Source organism: Coturnix japonica, chromosome 1 (genome assembly GCF_001577835.2).
Source record: "Coturnix japonica isolate 7356 chromosome 1, Coturnix japonica 2.1, whole genome shotgun sequence".
Taxonomy (NCBI): Eukaryota; Metazoa; Chordata; class Aves; order Galliformes; family Phasianidae; genus Coturnix; species Coturnix japonica.
In genome coordinates, this window is record NC_029516.1 from 46,030,787 (window position 1) to 46,053,925 (window position 23,139).

The window sequence follows — 23,139 nt, forward strand, 5'->3', positions numbered from 1 at the left end:
ACAAAAACTTGCTTCAGTCATAAGATGGTGTCAAGCTGCAAATCACAGCAGAGGGGTTTTGCTGAATATTTTTCTGTGAAAATATATTTTTCTGGAAAGAAAGAAAGCAATGGGAAAAAGGGAATGGAAGGAGGGAAAAGGAGGCAGTGAAGCATCAGTTTGAGATATACCAACAACAGGGCTTGAGAAACATGAAAGAGCAAAGGGAAGCATGTACATGCTTATGTGGTTTTGAGGTAACTTTCACCAGAAAAAGGCCTGGAATTCATGTCAGAAACTAAATATTCTTTTTAAAAGAGTCATGTGCTAGGCTAACAGGACACAATGCACACATTTTAAATAAACAGCTGCACCACAATTTTCAGTTATGATCAATACAGTCAACTTTTTATATATACTATAAGCATCCCAGAGGGCCGTGAGCTTTTCCTAGATACTTGTAGATAAAAAATGATAGCATAACTTCCAGGATGTGTCATTAATAACCTGCTACCAGAAACCCTGAGGCTGCAGGCAGATCCTGCTCTGCCAAGGCTTGTACAAACACAGCAGAGGTGGCCCAGAAGGGCTTAGATCTGCACACACAACAGTCAGAGTGAATCCTCTACATCCAGTTCAAATATTCTTCAGCTAAACTTCGAAATCATGCTGTCTCCAATAACACAAAATGAACAATGCATCTTTCTGCTTTGTGCTTGCATCTTCAAAACATCAGTGGGCAGTTTTCACGTTGTCCTGGGCTTCAACCCTTACTCATCTCTCTGCTGCATGATAAAAACATTGCTCTTTTTTATCTGTTTTCATGAGTCAACTGCTCCAGACTCTTCTTCATTCCCCCCTCTCTGAGCTTCCAACAGTATTTTTCCATACTAAAGCATCCCGAGCAGTTTTGTATTCTGTGATCAAATTAAGGTTTCCCATCCTTGTATCAGAAATCATCTGGGCTTTGTAAAATGGTCTAATGTTTGCAGTGTGGGTGGGATCCAGGCATCTGAGGCTTCAAATATTGCCTCAGCCTCATTGCCTCATACAGGGAAATTCATATACTCTGGGGCTCAGGATATTGAACTAGATGATCTCAGAGGTCTTTTCCAACCTTTATGATTCTATGATATCTCCACCCTAATAGAGCACAGGGCAAGTCTGAGTGCTTGCTTAAACCACTCTCGCTGCAGGTTTCTATGCTTCCTGAGATTGCATTTGTGGCTAAAATTTGCCTTGGCTGTAAAATTCCCTGATGCAGTTAGCATTTCTGCTGTGGGCCAATCTCTTATTTCTTGTGATCTTGGCAGACAAGTGGTGTGAATCATGGCCACATTCAGACCAGCGGCACAGATCTGAGGCACAGATGTACATCACAGAGTCCTACAACTCAACATGCAATAGAACCATCAGCCAGCAATGCAGATGGAAGGTCATGGATACACTGAACACCCTCTCAAGCCTGCTCTGCACATCACAGGATAGACATAGCTTCTGATTTCCAGCTATAAAATGAGGGCACACAATCTTTCTCCATCTCACAAGTCTGTCGTTAGGATAAAGTGCACTGCTGACTCAGATGCCTGCAAACTATTGGCATGAAAAGCAGAACTGTCCTCACACATGCTATCTGTGCCTTGGCCTATCTATCACTTCTTGCTGTCAGAGTAAAGGAAAGGCTCAAGCCATATGAGCCCCCAGAACGACTGGAGGTGGGAGGTGGTGCCTTCTTTTGCAATTAGATGACTCTCAGGCATCCCTTAATTAAGCTGGAAAGGCTAGCAAGCTGATGGATTTGAACTGAGATGCTGGTGAAGTGCCTGTGACATCCCAAGAGAGCACATTAAATTAACCACATAGACTAAGGATTCAGTAAGCTAATGAAGAGAGAAATGAGAGATGAGAAAGATGGAAGAGTCGAGGGTGAAGGAGAGAGAAGCAGATGTGAGAAAGACAGAAAGAAAAGAAAAATAGAGGAATAAAAGTGAGAAGGGAGGAGGAAAAAAAAGAGAGACTGAAAGAAACTAAGAAATAGATCAGATAGAGACAGTGAAAGCAATTAGGTGCAGGGATGGGTAGGAAAAGATCCTGCAGTATCCTGTGGCTTTCTCAAAGCTATGCTATGTCCTCAGGTACAAACTGCTCAGTCTCTGCCTTTAGCAGATTTTGGTTCTGTGTGGCCAGTCCTTAACCCCAAGCATGACCCTCTGTCCCCCAGTGTCTGTTCTGCACAACCTACCTGCTCATGGTGCTCGATGCCCATGCTGATAGTGTTCACAAGGATCGCGATCATGATCCCACGGTTGAAGTACTTGCTGTCCACAATCCCTCGAAGCTTGACTCTAACTTCCCGCCACATGTCACTACACAGCTTCATCCTCCCACCTTCCTCCACCTCTTCTTCCTCCTTCTCCAGAGCTGATGCACTCTGGTCACCTCTGCAGCCTTCTCCCTCTGCTTCACTGTCTCCTCCATCTTCCTGGTCTGAGTCAGCACTGTCCAGGACAGAAAGCCTTCGGGATGTGTCATGTTCCCCCCTATGGCATTGGGGGCAGTTGGTGAGATCAGAGGTTGCTGTCACAGCAATGGGCTGGACCAGGCCTTGAGGAGGGCGGTCAAGAGGGTTGTGCTGTTGGCACATTCCTGGGGAGATAAATGATTGTGTTTAAAGGAGAAAGCTTTGTTCCCTCCAAAAAAATGCATCCAAACTGAGAATTTTTTTGGCTTTTAGTTATTTAGACTCTGCAACTGGGCTTTTTTAGCTGTAAGGATGACTACCGGCAAATCATCTCAAGGGCAACAATAAAAGCAAGTGCCGCTGGGTGCTTTACACTGACTGGCTGTGTCACCAGAAGGCATGATACTGCTCATCTGCCAGTGATTAGGCTCAGTGGGGTTTCATGTCCATCAGAGGAAGAACTGTTTTGTCTGATGCAGGAATCATAGCTTGAGATTTAGACATTTGGGTTAAGTGGGAACTGAGGGAGAAAATGATCAAGGGGGCTGCAAATGGCCTAAACAGTTGCAAGTGGGATCCAATAATTCAGATGCTGAACTCAACTCTTTAAATTAGGGAATAGCAAAGTATCTCAAGAAGCCAGAAAAGCTAATATGAGAATGGTTCCTCCTGACAGTCGGTGCACTCTGAGAACAATTTGCTGACTTCAGTGAGAAAACCAAGTTCCTCAAACCTCCAGTTGTGCCTGGAAGATCAAACAGACACTGGAGGGATTAATCAATTAATTCATTAACTGCAGTAACCTTCTTCCTAGCAAGTAAAGAAAATGAAAGACTGAGCATGCAAGACTAGTTGAAGGAAAATCCATCTTTTCGCTTGTTAACTGAGAGAATTTCTTACGAAAGGTATCAGCAGGCAGTTAATACTAACTCTATAATACCATTTTTACAGTCACTTTTCAGGCCAGGAATCCAATTAGAATGGTATCTCATGTCTAATTTTACACAACAGGATGTGTTCCCATCAAGAGAAATCGTCTCCATTGCCTTAACACATCAAACTGACTTCAGTATTTGCTCTTCTCCCTTGGCTCAGGGGAAGCTCTATTGCAATTCTACTCCCTTTACTTCTCTCCTGTAAAGTCATTTTGGAAGGAAAATGCTGGGATACATGCTGTGTCCCTCAGTACAATCCTTAGTCAAACTCCTTCGTACTCCCTTAATACATCTCTTTCCTAGGCTGCGGTCATTCTGCTGCCCTACCAGACCTGGAGCCCTTCCCAAGCCTCATTTGGTGCCTTTGATGTTGTCCGTTATGATTTCAGATCTGGGTTTCCAGCATTTCTGATTGATCATCCCTGTTTCCATTCCCACTCTTGCTGGTCACCCCCACCTTACTGGTCTGGTGCGCTATCCATGACCTCAAGCTCAATTATCAATATTAATTCTAACTCCGTGCTTTGCTGACCAAAGTCCTTTGGAAACATAGCACATAGAGCTGCTCCCAGTTACGCTCCCGTTCCCACTACTGACATTTCCAGATTCATCCTTACTGTAGTGCCTCTGTTTTTGCCTGCTGATGCCTTGCTTGGCTTCACTCGGCTCTATGTGGCCCTGGCGCCGGCTCTGTATGCTGTTGTACAGCCCAAGGGTGCGGCGTTTGGCTTTGCGCATGATGTGGCAAACATATTGGAAGATCTCCTCATAGCAGTCTCCAGGCTCCATGTAGCTGGCAACAGTGCTGGAGGAGAGGTACCGGGCCCGCTGCTCCTGCATCAGCTGGTTCTCCCGCTGCTTTGTTTCTGAGAACTGTGTGGCGATGACCACCAGGCACAGATTGATCATGAAGAAGGAGCCCACCTAGAAGCAATGGAAAAGAAGGGACAGGTAATGTTGCTGTGAAGAACATGTGGGAGAAAAAGGAAGTGAGAGGTGAGGAAGGAGAACAGGAACAAGAGCCAACACCAGTCTGTGTATGAATTTCAGAGGAGCCAGGACTTGCTGAGCTTGGTCTTGAGAGCTCCCTCAGTGTCACTTCCATGCAGAATTCACACCCCCGTTTCAGCAAACAGAAACCCACTTTTTGGCTCTTTTGATGGGCTTTAGGAACTTTCGCATGTCACTTAGAACTTACCTACAATGTGTTTGACAGAAATTGGGCTTTTTCTTTCCCTCTCCTTTGTGTTAAGCAGAAAGTGGGAGATGGAGGATTGCACTAGTTTGCTTTCTCCTCTGCTTACTCTTTTACTACTGGAAAAATCATGCGTTGTCATTTATTGTCTTGAGCTCTTGTAAGACATGTCAGTGTTCTCAGGGAATTTTATTTATTTCTATCATTTACACCTTAATTCACTACACGGGAAGATTAACTTTGCTGAAATGAATGAGTTCTTGAAACTGGAGAAGTTTGCAAAAACTAATGACTTTGAGAAGGATGCCATACAATCTGTCAGAACGATACTACCTTCCTCGATTTCTATTCTTCTGCTACCAGGCATGCATTTTCCATTGTTTTACTTGTCTTCCAGCCTTTGTCAGTTTTTCACTAAATGTACAAAAACCACCACAGCCCACTCCCCCAGCTTCTCAGAAATAAAAAGCCCAAGTTCTTATTCTCACAAAAGCCAGAAGTCTATGAGGCTTATTTTATACATTGGCAAGTTCCCCTTTAGCTTTCTTTACCTCAGTTTTCTTAGCTGTAAAACTGAGACAGTTCCTGGTGCTGAGAGATCTGGAAGCAAATCTTTCTCTCTCTCCATGTTGTGTATTATGAAATTACAGATGAATGTCCACTAGGAAATCTTTCTACCACACTCAAATGCTATGAGGCTGTGATTGGTGGCCTCTCCCCACAGAGCTGTAAGCAGCAGTACAGCACTGAGAAAATGTAGGGTGTTATTTCTGAACAAAGATTACACACCACACTCGGACTCAGAGCTGGATCCAGTCCTGCCTCTATGCTTTGACACGTGCCCTCCTTCATACAACCCTTCCAGTGAAGGGGAGAGGACAAGAAAGTTGGGCGATAAGATGATCCCAACTCTCAAGCATGTAAAAAGTGGTGTAGGGTTTTGGTTTTTTTTTTTCCTGAAAGTACCCCAGCAAATTTTACCAACCCAACAAGCCTTCCTCTCAGTGTACAGCCCTTTCTGCTCTACCCACAAACCTGTCCCCTTTGGATGTCTTTTTCTTTAGCACATAGGTGCTCAACAGCTCCAGCCAGGGGCTCAATACCTTGGCTCCTGGTATTTTGAGGAGGAGACATCTCTGCTACTATCTGAATAAACCTTTCAAGCATGAAGCCTTTTACAACCAGATTTAGCACAAGGACAATAAACCATTTCAAAATAATGTTTGGGGTTTTTTTCTTTCCTCCTCTCAGCACCCTTCAAAGCTGTTCTAATTCTGTTCCCCTTCATCTCTGAGCCCTTCTCCACTATGAAGTTTATTTTCCTTTCAGCTTCAGAACATGGCCTTGAAAAGGAAAACAGTGCCTCATTCAAAGCCATTCTCTTTCCCCCATGGATTTCTGTAGTCCATGATCTCTTGCGTGTTTTCACTGATGAGGGTATAACTGGGAACGTGAACCCTCCTCCAGTGTGCTCTACTGCCCTCTTCTCCCTCAGCACTACATGACCCTCTCACAGGCTTCTCTCTTCTGTTACCTCCTTGGGCTTGCTCTGAGTGAAGTAGAGTTGACTTGGGAGTTGGATGCTCGCTATGCATTTCTGAAATGCAAATTGTGACACTCCTGGTCACAATTTTGCATCTTCTTTGCATCTTCCAGCACCTCCAGAAAAAAAATAAAAAATCAGCCAATTAAAGCTTGCAACACCTTCTCTCTAGGTGACAAGCAGAGAAGCCAAGTGCAACAAGACGACCTCAGCAGGGTCATGATGTAAGCCTGGGGTTGAATCCTGAGAGGGGTCAGGTTTACATCACCAAGCCCTGTCCTCACAGGGAACTGTTCACTGTGATCTCCCACTGATAACAGGAAAAGGGAGAAGTGAGAAGACTGGTTATGGTAATGAGCCCCCCATTCCTTGAACCTCTTAGCAAGAAACATCAGACACAAAGCAGTAGAGCTTGCTTCATCCTTACAACGACAAGCAAGTTCACAAACTCTAAACTTCTGCTGAGCTTGACTCTACCTCCAATTTAGCAGGGCAGGAAAGTTCCCAGATGGCTTGTAATTGAGTGATCCATCTCAGCTAGCTGAGCAAAGAGATCACTAGTGTCTGACAGGGAGTCAGACAAAGAGTCTGACAGAGCCAGAAGGAGACCATTGATTCAAAGCCCCATACAGTCATCTGGTTCAGTTCTGACACCAAGCTGTACTTTGATTGAGCTGATCCTGACTTTGTTCAGCCCAAGGCTTGACCCAGGTCTCTGCAGCATTTAATAGGAATTGACTGGTGCTATAGATGCTAACTTAATTGCCCATTACTTTTATTGCTTATTCCTGAATAATCAGCAAGTCCACACACGTAAGCTCTTCAAGGAGGCCTCAGTACCACTGTGCAGATGCGAACCTAAGAAGAAGAGCCTGTAGTCCAGAAGCAACACTAGTGGGCAAGTAATTGGAGCAGTAATGCACACAAAAAGCTGATGTTCAAGGATTAAGACTGAAATGGATCACTGACCCAAGAAGGGAAAGTAGGCCTTCCTTGATGTCACCTCTCTGGTCTCCAGCAAGACCAGCAAGCTATTTCCTGAATACACAAAAGTTTTTACCAGATATTTCTGCAAGGTCCTTCTAAGTGCCAGAATCAGCTGGTGCTCTTCTCTTCAGGGACACCAATGCAGGAATCCTAGATAATGATGTGAATACACCCAGATGGTGAAGATTTCTTCCTGCCTGATGAACGTAACAGGTGGTGCCCTCATGCAGATATTTGAAGATATATCTGTGAAGGAGGCAGAAGTCACCAATGAAAGCATAGCTCTAAGGAGGAGACTGAGGAGATCTGACCCCAGAAGAATGAGTTTGAGCCAAGGCTAAGTTGTATGTGGAAAAGCAAAGAGTCAAGACTTGAATCATGGCTGCCAGAGCAATCCTGTTTAGCGAGCAAGGCCTTTTAATCATGGAGAAGGAGGGCAGGATGAAGGCCACAAACACTATGCTTCAGAAGACTTGAAGAGGGAATTTCATTGCTATAAGATGGCCTTGAGAACAAATGACATCAGAAGATAGCAAGTTCACATTGTGGTTTTGCTAAGTGCTGCAACAGCACATGGGAAATATGGCATTACATGTGAAATGAAAGTAACAGAAATGCTAAATCTTTTCCTGGTTTAACTCCACCAGCAATGAAGGAAATATCCCACCTAGCATAAAGCTCCAATGTTCTGAGCGGTCCCCAGAGAAGCTGAGGTTCTTGAGCTCTTGTGTTTGATGGAAATAAACCTAGATGGCTTCTGCAAATGAGGAGGGTGTGTCTAGAAATGTCAACGACACTCCACAGTAAAATCTCAGGTGGAGTGCTTAATTGAGGGTTTTCAGCTGCCTGCAAATTCACAGACTAAGTTTGAGTCACTGGAAGTACACAAGGTGAGCCAATACTAAAGGATGCTGCTGTTTCCAATCAAAAAATATTCCAGCAGAATTTATGTAATTTGGAGGTGGGGCCAGAGGGTGCAGTTTTTGAACCTAGCCATCAGGAGATGGACATGCCCATCTAAAAGGTCAAACAATGGCTCTGGGAGAGATGGCATATGAGGCTGGGAGTGAATTCTGTGCTAAACTACATGTTACAGAGATATAGGTATCCTGGCTGTGCTGCTCAAAGCAAAGAAGGAATAAAAGTAGGTGCTAAATATTAGTTGCGTAGCGGGAGATCTGAACAAGCCATAAGGAAAATAACTGTTTTATGGATTCACAAAAAGCAGTAAATGTTTGGTTTGGCTCTGGGAATAGAGCTGGGGAGAGCTCCCCAACCATCCTGTGCAATCAGACTTCTAGCCTTTCCTCATTGCAACTCTCCAGACTCAAAGTAAAAGCAACATTCTTCAAGGCACATTTCACCTTTGCTGTCCTGGCTCACACTTCAGCCCAAGGGAACAGGTGACATTTCTGTTTTTCTCTTGTCTTTTCCTTGTGATAGTAGAAGACCAGGAAGCAGGAAGAAATGGGGGATACCATGAAGATTCAGCTTTTTCATAAGGCCTCCAACCTCAATGGACCAGCAGATTTCTTCTTGTGCTGCTCCCCATACATACAGTTTACAAAATTTCTCCCAGGAACTGCTAAGGTTTGTTTGCTCTCAAATAATGACATACTAATCTGAATTTAAACTATGCCAGCTAAGTGTTAATGTTACCGGGCACCTGCTTCTAAAGATCTGTTTCTAGGAGATCATGACTGGGTGGGACAAGTAGTAGACGCAGAGAGAATCTAAGCCAGGTCCATTCAACAGTCCGTCCAAGAGTACGTAGGCTTTGGAGATGCACACTGAGGTCTTTACTGGTGAAGTGACCTAGATCTGAATTGCTTCTACCATGTATATTTTAAACTTCCCACAGTACATCCTGAGTTCTTCCTTTCTACTTTTGACTTTGGTCCCCATGTAGGAAAATTGAAAGTGCAAAGTTTTCATAAACATGGCAAATTCTTTCTTGTTACAAACATGACATTCCTTCCAAGGAAACATATTTACACATGGGAGGAGCCTGAGGAAAGGCATAGTGTTTGTCAGCTCACCTTCCATGCACAAACAACAAATCTCCTTACAATAAAACAGCCACCCTCACCTTTCACATGTATAAATCCACAGGGCTCACAAACTGCTTATGAAATTCTCATCACTGATACGCTGCTCTCCTTCCATCTCTACCAGCCACAGATGATCTCACACAGCCAGTTTGTGTTGGACTGATGTCACTTTGGGAGCAGCAGCTCCTTCTTGTTCATAGTGAGGAAGTAATTCAGCATGACAGACCCTAAATCTGACAAAATCTGAATCTGAGACCCTGAATCTGAGGACTCCAGGTGCTGCCAGAAGCCATAAAACAGGAATGACTCAAGAGCTATAAATGTACAAAAGAAAAAATAAGAGTAAAGATGAAGAAATGGTTTTCTCTACTTTTGGGTCTACTGTTTTTAGAGGAGATGTGTGGATGAACACATTATCCTGCATTGGTATTGATTCTCTATCCTGAGCACATTTATTTGAGTGAAAAGGAAGAACCTGACTCACAAGTACATGATCCTGCCATAGAATCTTGGTGAGAAACCTCAAGCTGGATTCCTGAGGTTCCAAGAAGAAATCTAGATAGCCAGTATCTGTGTTGACTTAATGTCTGACTTTTGTAGGCTCTTAGCTTGCAATGCTGAGACACAGCAAGTCTTATACTTACAATTATCAGCAAGATAAAGTAGATAAAATTGTAGAATGAATGAGCATCCATCACATAGTACATGATCTCCACCCACCCTTCCAGTGTGATCACCTGCAAAATCAAGAAACAAAAAGAGAATCAGGAGGGAAACGGGCATCTAGAGTTCATTTCTCACTGTACTCAGGCAGATACTGGCAAGGCTGTTGTATTCCAAGGAAGGTGAGAAACAAAAAGTCCTTTCAAGGAGGCCAAATTTCCATTCCAGGAAATCAGCGTGGTACTGCTTGGTGACACTGGCACACTGTCAAAGCCTGTGAGATCATGCTAGTCCACAGCAGGAATATTTCATTAAAATAGTTCATTTCCCTGGATCACAGCAGGGGAAAACCCACAGCAAGTTTTTGTGCCCCTTGGGCTGGAGACTGCGTACAGCAGGTGGAAAAGAAAAAAAGGCAAGGATTTTAGCTCCCATCTCAATGAGTGCAGGTAATTAAAAAAATAAAATTAAATTAAAAATAAATTTTAAAAAGACTCCTTTGCTACAGTGATCTGTATTGAAAACAGGTACAAGTCAGCCTGAAAGGCATAGCCCATTCCAGTGCCTGGAACAGCTCTACATCCCTACCTGTCTTCCGGAACACTTTGTGGAGAGCACTTGTTCTCACTTGCCAAAATAGCTGCAATGCCCCTTTCTGCAGCTGCATCACACCCTGTAGAAACCACCATGGGAACAAAGAAAGACTGGACTGTAAAAAAAAAAAGAAGCTTGAGCTTTGTTAGAAAGGTCTTACCTGAAATATCACAATCCAGGCATACCCAATATTGTCAAAGTTGATGGCACCCTTGTGTGGATTGGCATTGCCTGTACGGCACACGTTATAGTACTGGTTCCAGTTGACACACATGCCACTGACGTTGAACTCTTGACGGACAGAGTTGTAGTAATAATAATCATCTTTGTCCAAACAACACTCATGGCCCCGTTCCTTCAGGGGTGGGATCTCATGACAGCCCATGATTCCATTGTCTCCTGACAGTGAGCAGATAAAGGGCATCTCATCATCTTCCTCAGGCTGATAATATGGGGGCAGGACAATGTCACCTTGTCTGTAAGGATTAAAAAAAAACCAAAACACAAGTCATACATTTCCTGTAGCAGACGTTTTCTGACCAGTGATATTGGTGGAGCTGGGAGTTGCTATTCTGACATAGGAATGGTAGTGAGTAAAGGATTTCCAGGTTTATTTCCTCAAGAGAAGAGAAGAACAGAGCTCCTTAAAACCAGGGATTTTCCAGGGGTGAGTCCCCCATTTTCAGAGCTCTGTCCTCCACCTGACCACCCCACTCCAAAATACAAAATCTGCTTGCATGGAGATGAAGAGAAGTTGAAATGCAGGCATTTTCATTCTGATCACTCTCCCCATTAGCATCAAAGCTAAATCTGATGCAATGATATTAAGGACATTCATCGGGCTTTAACACAATGCACTCGTGTAAGTAACTACCGACAGACATGTTTTATAACATTTGGCTCTGAACCTTCTGTATTTCCAGCAAAATTAAATAAAAAATACCATTCATGCATAATTAAGATTGCACTGCTATGCCTTAACATCGGGAATTGCAGAGCTGGAGATGACTTAACCTTAACTTTGACTCCTCCTTGACAGTTGGCATTATTGGTATAATGTTTAATGACAAGTTCACGTGCTTTTTTCCAGATAATGCAGGCACCTTCCAAATGCATGAATAATTAAAATCATCTATGCTTGCCTAGCTGGAGATGAGATAACGATGAGGATATGAAAGACAGATATTTAAATTTTTCCATTAAACTCTATCTGGTGCACTTGCATTCCTTGCAGTGCTACAATACGCAGCCTTCACATTGCATTGAATGCAGACTTTTTCACTATGTGTCACTGGAAGGGGACAAGTATAGATGAAAAAGAAAAGAGAAGCCTCCCATTCTGAGCTAACTCGGACTAAACCACTAACTTCTGTCATTACGCGTCTACATCACTTGTGAAATGGCTGCCTGCAGACTTCGTTTCTCTAGTAATGGTCAGCCAAAGATTATTAACTATCTGTCACTTTGCAGCCCGTAGCTCCAATACACTTCTCAGTTACATTGACTCTGCTTGGATTTAATTACACTCATTAAAAAGTGGTATCACTCTGATTTACATAAAGGCCAATCATCCTAAGCATATCTTTCTCCCAGAGGAATATATAAACACTGTAAACCGATGCTTTAAGCAGCTCCTACACCCCAACCCCACTACTGTTCCAAAGATCATGTTTTTGCACTGATTTTTTTTTCCCTCCCAATTTGAGATGGTCTAAATCTTCAGAACTATTTAATCAGTTAAAACTGATCTACACCTTTTTTTTAATTTTTTTTTATTTTTTTTATTTTTAAAAAAGCAGTATAAAATCATCAAGAGTCTGGAAATGTATATGGTCTTAGGAAAACATTTTAAAGCTAGCGATCAGTAGTTAAAGCCTGCAAGTCAACAGGAGGAGCTATGCTCTGCTGAGGGACACCCCTCCCAGCACATCTCCATCCTCTCCCATGGCTCTTCCTAAAGAGAGGTCTGCTGCTGAAATTTCCTAGTAATTTCCTACACCTCCCTCCAAAGCATCTGGAGGTGAAGCGCTACATCCAGACAGTGACCTCAGCTCCAATCCAGAGGTGCCAAAGTTGTCCCTGGAGGCATCAGACAGCAGTATGACTTTCTGTAAGACTGTTGATCTTTTGAAGATGAGAAAGACAGCATAGCTGGTATTCCTGAATATCAGCTATTTCTGGGATAAGGAGCAGCATCTCTCTTCATGTCTGGAGGAGGAAATTTTGTTAGCTTGTGCCTAGCCTAATCCCAGTGTGCCAAGGCATCTATCTAAACACTGTGAAGATGAACTAAAGCCAGATGCTTCTGCCCTCTCTTCCTCTCCAATCACACTGCAGGACATGGCCAATGTTCTACACCGTACCACCTTCTGTCTGTTTGGAGTAAGCAGTTTGCAGAGAGCCAGACAGCAGAAGCAGAGAGAGAAGGAGAAAGAGAAACATCTTTGGGAGAAAAGAAGGGGACATCATCACTCAGGGACTCACATTGTGAAGTTCTCCTCCATGAAGCAGCGGTTGCGGAGCAGCCCTGCCCACAGCTGCACCCCGACGATGCCGAAGATGAAGAAGACAAAGAAGCAGAGCAGGAGGACGTTCCCCAGCATGGGCAGAGTGTCCAGGAGCAAATTCACAAGGATGCGCATGCCTGCGGGTGGAAGAGAACCAGAAGGAGCAAGAGTAGTGTGGAGGGAGAATGGGAAAAGGAAGGAAAGAGTAGGGAAGCGAGGAACAATTTAGGAGACAAGAAAAAAAAAAAAAAAAAAAAAAAAGCTACATAAATACAAAAGCAGAGTGTTGGAAATTAATTACTTCCCAAGTTGGGCTAGATTTATGATCATTGCCCTTTCTTGTCCAAGCCCCTGCTGACAGGCAGCCAGTAGAGCTGCTGAGATGCTGTGATCTCTTAACCCTAGGCCTCCATCTGTATCACTGAGAAGAAAAGGGAATGAGACTTTCAGCACCATCAGCCACATAATTGATATTCCCCCCTCCCACCTCCTTTCTCTGCAGAAAGGCAATGGAGTGAAAACACTGTCCCAAACGTGCACAGCATCTCAGTGACCCCACTCTCAGATGGCTTGGCCTGAGAATGTGATAACTGCATGGTGTAACCTGTGAGAATTGTTCTGGCCCAATGCCAGCCTGCCCAGTGGGATGGACCTCTACAGCACACACAGACTGGAATAAATTGGTCTTCTTGGCGGCAGTCTCATCAAGGGATGGTCATGGAGACCATGCTCTCCACTCTTGGCTAACCATCCTTCCCACTTAGGGCTGATGCATACAGGCAGTAGACACAGCTCACAATCAGTCAGTACACCACCTCTGGCCAATGCAAATGTTTCTAAAATCATCCCCTTTTTTCTTTTGTTAAATCACCTGATGAATTCTTTCTCTGGTTTTATTTCTTCCCCAACTCTTCAGCTCACACAGCCAGAAGTAGGGGTGAGGACAGACTTGTTTCTCCATGGTGCTAATGACTATTCCTCTAGTCTCCAGGGATGATGAAAGCCTAGAAATCCTTCCAAGCATCACTGTACCACCATCACTCCTGCAGTTGTCTCTGCTCTTCACCACAGAGGGGTTGCCCAGGGAGTTCCTTCACTGAAGATATTTTATGTAGGCCAGCCAATAATTAGCTAATTAGGTATTTATAACCAGTTCATTACTTCAGATGGCAGTGGAAGGGGAAAGAGGAGGGGAAGATAAGATTAGGCTTCACTGACAGCCCTTTGAGGCACAAGTTAATCCCCTCTGTATGCCCAGCATCAAGTAATTAGCCACATGATGCTATGCATTAGGATGTCTCCATTCTCCAGCTGCTCTTGTTGCAAATGGGAAGGGGAGGGGAGGAAAGGGAAGGGGAGGGGAGGGTAGGGAAGGGTCTGTGGGGCATGTGCAGGCACAAGGTGGGAGAAAGAGAAGGGTGCTTTGAGAGGGATGTCAGCCTGGGCTAGGTCAGGAGGGAATATTTGGGGATGGGATAGGCAGGTGATGTGTAGGGAGGAGAAAATGTTTAAGGATGGATTATGAAGGAGAAGAAGTGATGGTGTCAGTTCCTCCAGGTGATGGCTAAGGCCAGGCTGTGGGGCAGCTGCTATGTCCTGCTTGCCTGCCTGCCCAGCTGTACCACCAGTTGCCAGCTATGGCAGTTTCTAGAAAGTACATCAGTAACATCAGCAGTCCAGCCACTCACTGGGGATCTCAGACATGTCATGAGTCACGGATGGCTTTCTGATCTGTCACCATACAAAGCCCAACAGCACAGACATGGTGCTCTGCTGCTTGTCCCCATGACCTCCCATGCTCTGCAGCAACACGCTCTGCATCACTTCAGCTCTGCAGCCACACACCCTCACTGCAGTGCAGCATGTTACCAGCATTAACACTGCTTCACAGCACAAGATCACCAGTTCCCACAAACTGCCCTGGTCAGTACATGAGGGAGAGCCAAGTAACACAGGAAGCTGTGCCAATAACACTGCAAGGGAGGGTGATGTTTTTCAGCGCAGCCGATGCTAGCTCCGTTGCATCTCAGTGCAGAGGAGGTGGGAAGAATGAAACCACTCATCAGCTGAAATGCAGAGCAGACATCCCTTGGGGATCTTAGAAACATGAGTTGTATTGGGATTTGTTGGATTTGCAAAGATTGATTTTGTTTGTCATTGACTTGCAAAACTTGCATGCTTTTTCCTTGAAAGCATCCTGCCTGACCATATAATCTTCTTCCCAACTCTCAGAGATGCTACTGATGATACAGGATTGAGTTATCCACAGCTCCAGGATCGCAGCCATTGTTCTCATGCACCCTGTGTTCCTGGGTCTACAGCCCAAGTACCAGGCAGCTGACCCCAGCATTTGGTATCTTTTTCACATCACAAAGCATTAGTATCAATCAGCATTAGTAGGTTTCATTCCTAAATCTAAACAAAACCCCATTTTTGTTTTCCTTCCTTGCCCATCGACACTGACTGTGGATAGGAGAAAGAACACTGAACCTACACCCATCCAAATTGTAACTCTCCTGTGGACCAGCAGTTTCTTGACAACTTCCATTGCTTCCCTTTAGGCAAAACCTCTTTCACTTCCTGGTCTAAACTGCAAAACAATTGCTCTGGGAACCCATGTGTGGGGGAATGAGGGATAAAGGTTGAGGAGCCTAAGGATGGAACATGGTGATTTATTGGAGAACCTGGGTGAGACGACACTGTCTCCAAAGAAACCACAAAGCCACAGAAATTGACAGAAGGTGAGGCAGGGACGGCAGCAAGTTTGTCAGCACAGCTTTGGGAGCATCCTGCCCTGGAGAAGCACAGTGGGCTTGTTCTGGACAGCCCCCACCTATGGTAACACTGGTGTTTCCTGTGCAACAGCTTCTAGAAGGCGCTGGAAAGCCAATTCTTCACAATTCATCTCTGCCCCTCCACCACTCCACAATACCCATGCACAGCTCTCCCCGCCTGCCTCCCCCTCTCCCACTGCTGCCCTTCCCCACATCACCATTTGTCCTTTACCATTGGCAGAGCAGAAGCCACACTGGCTCACAGCAAGGAGGGAATATGAAAAGGACAATGACCTTTTCTGAAACAACCTTTACCAAAAAAAAAAAAAAGAAAAAAGAAAAAAGAAAAAAGAAAAAAGAGAAAAGAGAAAAGAGAAAAGAAAAAAGAAAAAAGAAAAAAGAAAGAAAGAAAGAAAGAAAGAAAGAAAGAAAGAAAGAAAGAAAGAAAGAAAGAAAGAAAGAAAGAAAGAAAGAAAGAAAGAAAGAAAGANAGAAAGAAAGAAAGAAAGAAAGAAAGAAAGAAAGAAAGAAAGAAAGAAAGAAAGAAAGAAAGAAAGAAAGAAAGAAAGAAAGAAAGAAAGAGAAAAGGAAGCTTCCTTGAGAAGAGAAAGGAAGAGGGGACCATGCAGTCCAGTGGAAAAGCAGGGAGGGAAAGCATTGACGAAGCAACATTCAGCAACCAAGAGGGCTCCCAGGGCATCAAATATGAAAAGGTTTTGCTCTTCGTGGGGAAGAAAAGCTAGAAACATGAAATATTCATGAGTGCCATGTGTGGGCTCTGAAAGGCCTTTTCTCCTCCATGCTCACCCTCAGAAGGAGGCCAGTGGAAAGTAGAAAACAACACTGACATTAGCCATAGGCATCTGAGGAAGGATCCTGCCAGCCAGGCGTACATAATAGGGCGTCTGAAAACCCATCCCTGATGTCCCATACCCACAAACAAGTGTGAGGAGTGGGGAAAGGTGTGTGATGTGACCCCACCTTTTGCAGCAAGGCTATGAACATAGCAGAGATGCATTCACAGCTCCAGCATGGCAAAAGGCATTGGTCTCAGGGGTGAGAAATGATAGGAGGGAGAGGAGTGTCAGATCCAGAGGCCCTTCCTACTAAATTCTGCAGATGCTACAGCAACAGTCACTCCCTCCAGACACTCACTGTCGGCTCTGATTAGCTCTGCTGCCACAGCTGAAGCTTCCCTAGGCAGATTCGCACAGCATATGGCAGGGCAGGGCTGGGGAGGAGGCAAGATCCTGGCAGGGCCACCAGCCCTGCATGTGCAGGTGAGCCCAGCTGCCTACTGCTACTGCCTCCTTGCTGTGCTTTGCCTTTTCTCCACCTGTCCCAACAGGGACACCCAGAACAGGATGTCCGGGAACATGTTCAGGTGGGTTTTGGAGATCTCCAAGGAGGACACCCCACAGCCTCTAGGACAAACTCTGCCAGCGCTCCATCACCTGCACAGAAATCAAGTGCTGCCTGATATTTTCTTCTCAATTTGTAAAGCCTCAAAAACACTGCAGATCATCATCTTCTGCTTTGCACTAGTGCTACAGAGGACATGCCCAGATATCTGCTCTGACTCAGATAAAACAAATGCTATGGAGAAACAGGTCAAGATGATGCACAGTGTAGTAGGAGTTCCTTAGCCAACTTTGCTACTAAGGAAAAGACAGCTGCCCCAGGCACAAATGTGAAGCATTATCTGCATTTAGGGGTGACTAAAGTCACCCAGTCCAACCATCAACTCATCCCCACCATGCCCACCGACCATGTCCCTCAGTGCCACATCCACACTGTTCTGGAACACCTCCAGGGACGGTGACTGCACCACCTCCCTGGGCAGCCTGTGCCACTGCAGCACCACTCATTTTGAGAAGAGATTATTCCTAATATCCAACCTCACCCATGGTTTAGGAGTGGCACTAGGTCCCTCACTGGTGCCCTGTTCCTGCTCTGACAACAAGCAGATCTTTCTTGCACCTCCGGCTGGCTCAGAGATCTCATCCCATTCAGCCTGCTGTTGGCCTAAGCTCCAGTTATCCAAATCTTTGTCCCTTCCTCAGCGTGACCACAGACACAGAAAATATAAAAGAAAGAAATTTCCAGCACTTACAAAGCTTCACCTGATAGGAAAAGCTGCTGTTCATTTTCTCAGCAGCATAGGCACATAAAGCCCTGTCTCCCCTTAGGATACTGCATCAAGTTCAAGCATTAAGTATTCTCACTCCTTACCTTTAAAGTACTCCTCAGCTTAAGCCTTAAGCAGCCAAAACAGAGACAACAGCTGCTTAGCCAATGCTGAATGTATCACTTAAGGAGCACAGGTACCAGTGCCAGGGCTGAATCTCAATATTCCAAATCCCTTCCTACCTGCCCATCAAATGACAGAGGTGTGTCTGGGAAATAGGTTCCTCTTAGTGAGACTGAGGGTGCAAAAGTGTCAGCAACCTTGGAAATGCTAATTCCCTTTAGTGTGGTGACTAACACAGGTCTGCTGCACCTTCACACCATGAGGGATGCTCTGAGCCCAGCTAAGATAGGTTAGCAGATAGCAGTAAACTCAGCACAAAGCCCTTCCACCATTGATACTCACACATAGTAAGTGCCATTATAACATTGTTGGTAGCCACATAACCAGTGACATGAGACCTTCCAGTACTTGAAGGAAGCTTATAAGCAGGAGGGGGACCAACTTTTTACAGTGTAATAGAGATAGGAAAAAGGGGAATAGCTTTAAACTAAAAGAGGGGGAGATTTAGACTAAATGTTACACAGGTTACTCTTTACACAGAGTACAGTGAGGCAGAGGCACAGTCTGCCCAGAGAGCTGTGGGTGCCCCATCCCTGGATGTTCAAGGCCAGGTTGGATGAGGCCCTGGGCAGCCTGAGCTGGTGGGTGGCAGCCCTGCCCACAGCACAGGATGTGCTTTGAGATACCTTCCAACCCAACCATCCTGTGATTCTATGTGCAGAAACTGAGACTATAGCATTCAGGAGACCATTTTTTGCCCTCTTGTGCCATGAACCTGTACAAGGCTCGGTCTCCTTGTCTTGGAGAGCGATGCCAAGTGTGGGATTATTTCTTAGAGAGGTGGCTCTGGGGGTTTGCTGCCATTCTGTTTCTTTTTCTAACGCTGCACATCTAATAATCAACACCTACTACCTACCACCTGCCACTGCTGATCACTCACTGATCAACTCGTTTTTTTTTTTTTTTTTTGCAGTTATCACTGCAATGATGACTACATTCATTGTCAGTGAAAATTCCATTAGAAATGTACAGCTCTGCCTTTTCTTTCTGAATTGCAGGGGTCATGCAGCACTGGGGACAAGAAGGAACTGTAATGCTGTATCTGCAAGCCTCTTCCTCATTCCTATAAATACCCTTAAGTTCTTACATGTATCCAGCATTGTATAAGTAGGACAGAATAATGCAAAATATTATGTAAAGCAGTGGTAATGCAACTCCTGGTTAAGATTTAACGGCACTAATTTCCTCTTGCTGTCACTGGCATGAATCATGTTCCTTTCTACTGCAGGCAGCGATGTGACATTAGGCAAAACATGTGCGAAGGGGAGAATCAGACCCTAAGTACACAAAGATCAAGGAACTTAGGGTTGTGGTTGTAAATTGCCCTGCCCACACACGCAGAGCGCAATCTGCATTAGTGCATGCAACATTATCTTTTACCTGATAATACACTGTCATTACTGCTCTCATTTCCATGGTATCCATCACTTGATAGGTCCCATAGGACAGATTTTGCAAAACAGCTCAGCTCCCATTTAGGCAGCGAAATACACGGCTGGGCTTTGGAGAGCACCGTGTCTACTGAAGGCTGAGCTTGTTTGAGAAGGCAGCAAAACCGGCACATAGGGAGCTGTGCATCTTCTATAATCTGCCTGTGCCAATTCCCTTGGAGAAGGGAGAAAACAAAGATTCCAGCAAAGCTCTCTTTATGACTGGCTTTTTGTTGCTGTTGTTGTTGTTGTTGTTATTGTTTTGGAGTGTGTGTGGGTCTGTTGTTTGTTTTTTTTCTCCAAGCTTCCTTTACTTCCAGTAAACTCCAAAGTGCTGTTGCTAACTCTTGAGGTTTTTTTTATCGGGAGTCTTGAGATGTGCGGCCTTACCCTTCAGGTGTGAGATCTTGCTATGACTTGATAACCTCAGATCACATTAAAAAAAAAGAGGTTTCTATTACTCACTTCTATTGGGAGAAAGAGGAATGCAGGATCTGAGTCAAAGGGTCTGAAGGTCTACAAACCATGGGAAAAGCAAAAATAATCTCTGATTTTCTTATTCGTTTTATTCAGATCTCGATTCTAAACACAGATGATGACATAAAGGGGACACAATTTGTGTCTTTTGAATACTTGTTTGTAATAACAGTGAAATTGAGCAGACTGGTTCAGAGAGGGAAAATTTACTTTCTCCCATGATTTGTGACCATAAAAAAACAAATAAGAGAAGCTGAACATGTGGCACAGAACAAAACATTGCCAGTTGTACATTCTGTGCACTTCAGTGTTCCCCAGGTTCCTGCCATGTTGCTACATTAGCACAGGTGTCATTTTCTTTTTGCTTTTACCCAAATTTACCTTGATTAGCCATCAAAACACATGACGATATTCTGAACACTGTGGAAGACACATGGAAAATGATGTTGAGATCAGACCAAAAGTAGATAAAATTGGAACCTGTTTTCAGGGCTTGAAGACGTCCTCTAGCACTACCACTAACCTCATCAGTTGGTTAAGAAAGCCCCAGGCAAGCACTGATTTGCCAACTTATCAAGTGTATTCATCAACAGATTTCATAATAGTGCTTGCCCTTGTTTCACTTTTGATTCCTTGTCTCCTCCCCATGCTTTAGCTCTCCATGCTGCCCTACACACAGAGGTGCACCACACCACTGCTACAGTGGGAAAGCCTTCACATGCCATACCCCCAAAAACTGCTGCTTTCATCTCATGCATCTCTCCTAGATCCCCAGTTCCTTTCCTGTTCTCACTCTGCTCTGCTCTATTCCCTCCCATGCTATTTTCCCATACCCTAAAGTTTCTGTCCAATTTAGAGCTCAGTTGACTTGATAAAGAGCTGTGCTGCTCAAGGAATAGCACATGTGGGGGAAATGTGGTTCTGAGTTACTTTTCCATCACCAATCTGCCCCCTCTCCAAGGAAAGGCATCCTCTAATGGCCTGCTCCAGGCATAAATTGCATTGCCCTTTTCATTGCTTCGCTCCACTTGGCTGTGAGATTGGTCTGGGAAGGGAGGAGATAGGCTGAGCTTGACCCCATCAGCACACCCCACACACTGTGGCCGCTTAATCTCTGGATGCATTCAAGTCACACACGTCCAACTAGAACATGGAAAGGGCTTTGTGGCTTCTTAACTTCTATGTAGGCATTGTCTGAGAGATGCATAGAATAATCTAGATTGGAAAAGACCACTAAGATCACCTGGTCCAACTGCCAGCCCACCCCCACCATGGCCACTAACCACGTCCATCAGTGCCACATCCACACAGCTTTTGAATACCTCCAGAGATGGTGACTGCACCATCTCCAACATCACTCCTGTCTCAGGGCTGACCCTAATCAGGATGATGCCTGTGTGTGGATAAATTTGTGTGTGTAAATTTTCACACTGTTGTAATTAGGGTTTCCATGTCACTGAGATGTGATTGTAAACAGTGTGTCTTACGTGAATTGAGAATGGGCTAGTTTTAAATATTTGGGATATACAGTAATATCTGAGTTTCATTTACCTCTTCACAAAGAAAGTCATGAGAGAAAAAAATAAAAATCTCAAAAACAGTTAAATGAAGCAATACATTTCTGAAAGGAAATCATTGCTGGAGGAGAACAAGTGACAGTCCTCTTCCAGAACGACTGAGACATCTGAAGCTGGGTGGGGCTGGGCCTTAGAAGGGGATTCTCATAATCCCTTTGCATTTCCAACTTCTAGGGCAGGACTGTGTCCATCAAATGCTCTTGGCTTTTTCTCTGATCTAGCCGTAAATGAGACTGCTTAACAGCCTAATATATCTCCGTCAGAAGCTAATTTCACACATACTCATCAGAGAAATTAGTTCTTCAAAAACACATTTAGAGAAGTAAATGTCATTACTTTTCCCCCCTGCCAGGTGTGGGGTTCAGAGCCAGATCACTCTGTCTTCAGCCCTGTTACAGCACTGAACACAGGTAGCTCGTTGTGCAATACGGATTCAAAGCACAAAATATAAAACAACTCCCTTTCCCACTCCAGAATTCAGCTGTTTCAGAATATTTTTATGTTGCAGCTTTGGTCTATTGCGATGAGAACAGGGCTAAGGAGGCATCAGCTGCATTTCTGATATCACTGGTGACACTCTCTGAGCCTCACTCACCCGCTCTGAAGCATGAAGAAGATTAAACTAACAAGTCTTGCTTTATATTTCTGAGATCCGTAGAAGAAAAATAGAGAAATCTCATCTATTTAGACCCATAGAGCTACTGTAGTAATAATAATAAAGAAAAATAGGGCTAGACCAAGAGTTTTGTACACAGCAGTTTTGCTGGTAAAAAATGCTGCTTCATTTAAATGGAAACACTTTGAGTTGAGCTTTGTGACAGCTACAGCTCCTTCATCTAGCAAAAAGGGAAGGAAGATGGTAGTAGGGGAAAGTGTTTTGATAAAGTTGATATATTCTATTTCCATACTTCTAGAGTGAAACGGTTGATGTTGTTTGTTTTGAAACTTCTTTGTCATAACTAAATATAGGAAGCAATCAGAAATACAAACAAACCCACCTAAAAATAGGCAGAATAAAGCCATATTAAAATGAATGGTAAATTCTTATTCTTGTTCTGAGGAGAAAAAAAAAAAAAAAAAAAAAAGAATAAATAAATAAAAAGCAGAACTTCCCACAAATCTGAAATTCTATTTCCTGCACAGCTAGAAACGACCATATAACATTATATTTCTACTGCTTATACCTCCCCACTTAAGCATCACTGTGCTAACACACCAAATATTAAGCAAATGTATACACTTTCTATTCAATAAAGTTGCTATGCAACACTCTGCAACAGACTCCTTCACTTCCGCACAGTGTGCTCAGCTGAAGTAATCTGCTTTCAAATGATGAATTGGTTACTAAATTGCAAGTGGGAACTGGAAGGCATCAAACACAATGCAAAGGCTATTCCTTGCATGAGATCAACGGGACAAGAACGAGCAAACCAAAGAGACATTTTCTGCTCCGACGTCGAAAAATGTAATAGCAGAAGTGAAAGAAATTCATATGATCAGAAATGACTACAGACTCCCTGCTCTAGAGAGGGCAGAAAGAAAACAAAAGCAGCCTCTCTCCAAACCTGGCGCAGGCAGAAAGGCCACGGCTCACCTAGCAACCTGCCGTGCTGCTGCAAAAGGACAACAACAATAAATGGAGGTGGAATTTCACC

At 44.2% G+C, this 23,139-nt stretch overlaps 1 protein-coding gene across 1 annotated transcript in view; it reads right to left on the bottom strand.

Moving 5' to 3' along the window:
* The window catches only part of CACNA1I (calcium voltage-gated channel subunit alpha1 I), a 152,091-nt gene that overhangs the window by 38,846 nt on the left and 90,106 nt on the right, over positions 1–23,139 (bottom strand). Inside the window, exons 7-11 of the mRNA XM_015860446.2 lie at positions 12,893–13,052; positions 10,569–10,884; positions 9,796–9,888; positions 3,993–4,299; positions 2,222–2,625 (exon numbers count right to left, since the gene is read on the bottom strand). Of these exons, the coding sequence (XP_015715932.1) occupies positions 2,222–2,625; positions 3,993–4,299; positions 9,796–9,888; positions 10,569–10,884; positions 12,893–13,052 (1,280 nt within the window). The remainder of the gene's footprint in view (positions 1–2,221; positions 2,626–3,992; positions 4,300–9,795; positions 9,889–10,568; positions 10,885–12,892; positions 13,053–23,139) is intronic.